Source organism: Verticillium alfalfae, genomic scaffold (assembly GCF_000150825.1).
Source record: "Verticillium alfalfae VaMs.102 supercont1.9 genomic scaffold, whole genome shotgun sequence".
NCBI classification, from domain to species: Eukaryota; Fungi; Ascomycota; class Sordariomycetes; order Glomerellales; family Plectosphaerellaceae; genus Verticillium; species Verticillium alfalfae.
The window spans coordinates 159,880-161,923 of NW_003315030.1; the positions used below are offsets into that span (position 1 = coordinate 159,880).

General features: G+C 59.0%; 1 protein-coding gene across 1 annotated transcript in view; it reads right to left on the bottom strand.

Annotated features, from left to right (window-relative positions):
- VDBG_07011 (eukaryotic initiation factor 4F subunit p130) overlaps positions 1 to 1,019 on the bottom strand; it is a gene marked incomplete at both ends in the record, with an annotated part of 4,935 nt that extends 3,916 nt beyond the window's left edge. Inside the window, 2 exons of the mRNA XM_003002394.1 lie at positions 22 to 308; positions 411 to 1,019. Of these exons, the coding sequence (XP_003002440.1) occupies positions 22 to 308; positions 411 to 1,019 (896 nt within the window). The remainder of the gene's footprint in view (positions 1 to 21; positions 309 to 410) is intronic.
- Positions 1,020 to 2,044: the final 1,025 nt, after the last annotated feature.

Here is a 2,044-nt window from a genome sequence, read left to right on the forward strand (position 1 = left end):
GGGCCCGGAGAGTTGGGTAACCCATGGGCGATTAGCCGGGTGGAATGCAGGGGCATGCCGCGCGGCCACGGCCGGGCCAGGCTGAAGTTAGGAGGGAATCCCTGGCTAGCATTAAAAGGAGGGTGAGCCGGGTTGTAGGGCGTGTTGCCACGGCCACGTCCGCCCTGGGGAGTGAAGTTGGGACGGTTGCCGGCAGCACCGCTCATGTCACTCTGCTGAGAGACGGCGGACTCGCGGCGGATATGGGCTCCGGGCTGAGAAGCCAGGGCAGCCGGGTTCTGAGGCGTGGAAGCCTGTCTCATGTGACGCTGTGCACAGACTATCGTCAGCTCAGGGCTTTCAGGGCTTTCTTGAGAAATACGCATCTTGGGGTGACAAAAAGTCTTTTTGGGGCGGGGATTAAAACTTACATCGCCATCACTGCCGAGGCTGCCAAAGGTCATGTTGCCCTGCTGGGCAATGCCCGAAGGAGGACGACCACCACTGGCAGAGGGCTGGGGGATGGGGGAGGGAGAGTGCGCGGGAGACGGGACCCTGGCGCTCTGGTTGCCACCAGGAATGGGAATGGGGGCGGCGGACATCTGAGGCGAGCTATGGGCGATAGCAGGCGAGTCCTTGAAGCCGAACTGGATACCGGACTTGGAGCCTCCTCCAGCAGCACCACCGTTGGCGGCGTAGCTGTTGGGGCCGTTGGCGCTGATGGTAACGGAGCTCTTCCGGCTATGTTCGCCGGCGCCGTTCATATTGTTCGAGTTGTTGTTGGAGCCGTGAGCAGCTGCGGGAGCAGGCACGGCAGGGGTGATGGGAGGTCGTCCGTTTACTGGTGAAGGGCCGGAAGACTTGGCATGTTGCGCGGAAGAGCCGCCAACAACCACAGGAGTAGACTGGTTGGAGCCTGTTGCGATCAGAGGCGTCGAGGCTGGCTTCTTGGATGCACCTGCTGCAGAGGCATACGAAGGGGCAGAAGCAGCAGAGGAGTTCGGCGCCGGGTTGTTCTGAGAGCTCGCAGTCGAAGTCATATGTGGATCAGCGTTTGTCGCGTCGTCGACGAGTGACGAAGAGATCGGTGGCCGGAGAAGACGCTGGTGGTGAGCGATGAAAGAAGCGGGCGAGGGCGCAGATCGAATCGCGAGTGGGATTCGGAAGCACGAGGAGACGGGAGACGGGCCGTGAGAGCTCGATGAGGGCAACGAGCTGAAACAAGCCAGTAGGGAGGCGAGCAGACGTGATGCTGATATGACGGTAGATGGAGGCGATGGAGGTGTCGCGACGAGGTATATCGAGGTCAGGGCTGATCAAAGACAGGCCGACGTCGATAGAATCTCGTGTGGGAAAGAACGGAAATCGCAGCTGCCAGCGAGCGAGTGCGACCCAGGAACAGGCGTCTCGAGGATTAGATCTGCCGTCGAAAAGAGCGAGATCGAGATCCGAGGAGGGGAGATTCTTCTTGGGAAAAGGGTATTATCCACAAGAAAGAGAAGTTGGCCGGGCAAAGAAAAATATCTTGCACGGGGGCCAAATGGATGGTTGTTTGGTGATGGGTAGGTGGAGGGTTTTGCGAGAGGGAAGGGCCCGTCCAAATTTTTTTTGGGTGAGGAGATATGGCTAACCGGGCAAGAGCTGGGGCGCGCAAGGGTGGATGGGGGTGAATGGGTGGATGGGCCTACCGAGACGGGGGGCTTTGGGCCACTCGGGGGGGGGGGTGCAGTGAGCCGGCGCAACATCAGTGATGCCCCATTTTCCTGTGGGAGAGTGGTGTGTGTGGCAGAGGGGAGAGCACGGAAAGTGAGTGAGTGGGTGGGTCCACAGTGCTTCTAACAGACCTTGTCGGAGACACTTCGTCCCCTTCCCTTTTCCTGCCTTTCTGCCTGAGTCGGAGTCGGGTTTCCTGCTGTACACACATAGTACCTAGCCATCATAATTTTTCACCTCAAAAAATATACTTTGCTACCAACCTCGAACAGTGTGAAAGCCCCAATGACGGGAACATCGACAGGCCGCCGACACTAGCCTTGAATACCTCTTGCAAGCTCCATTCATCGGT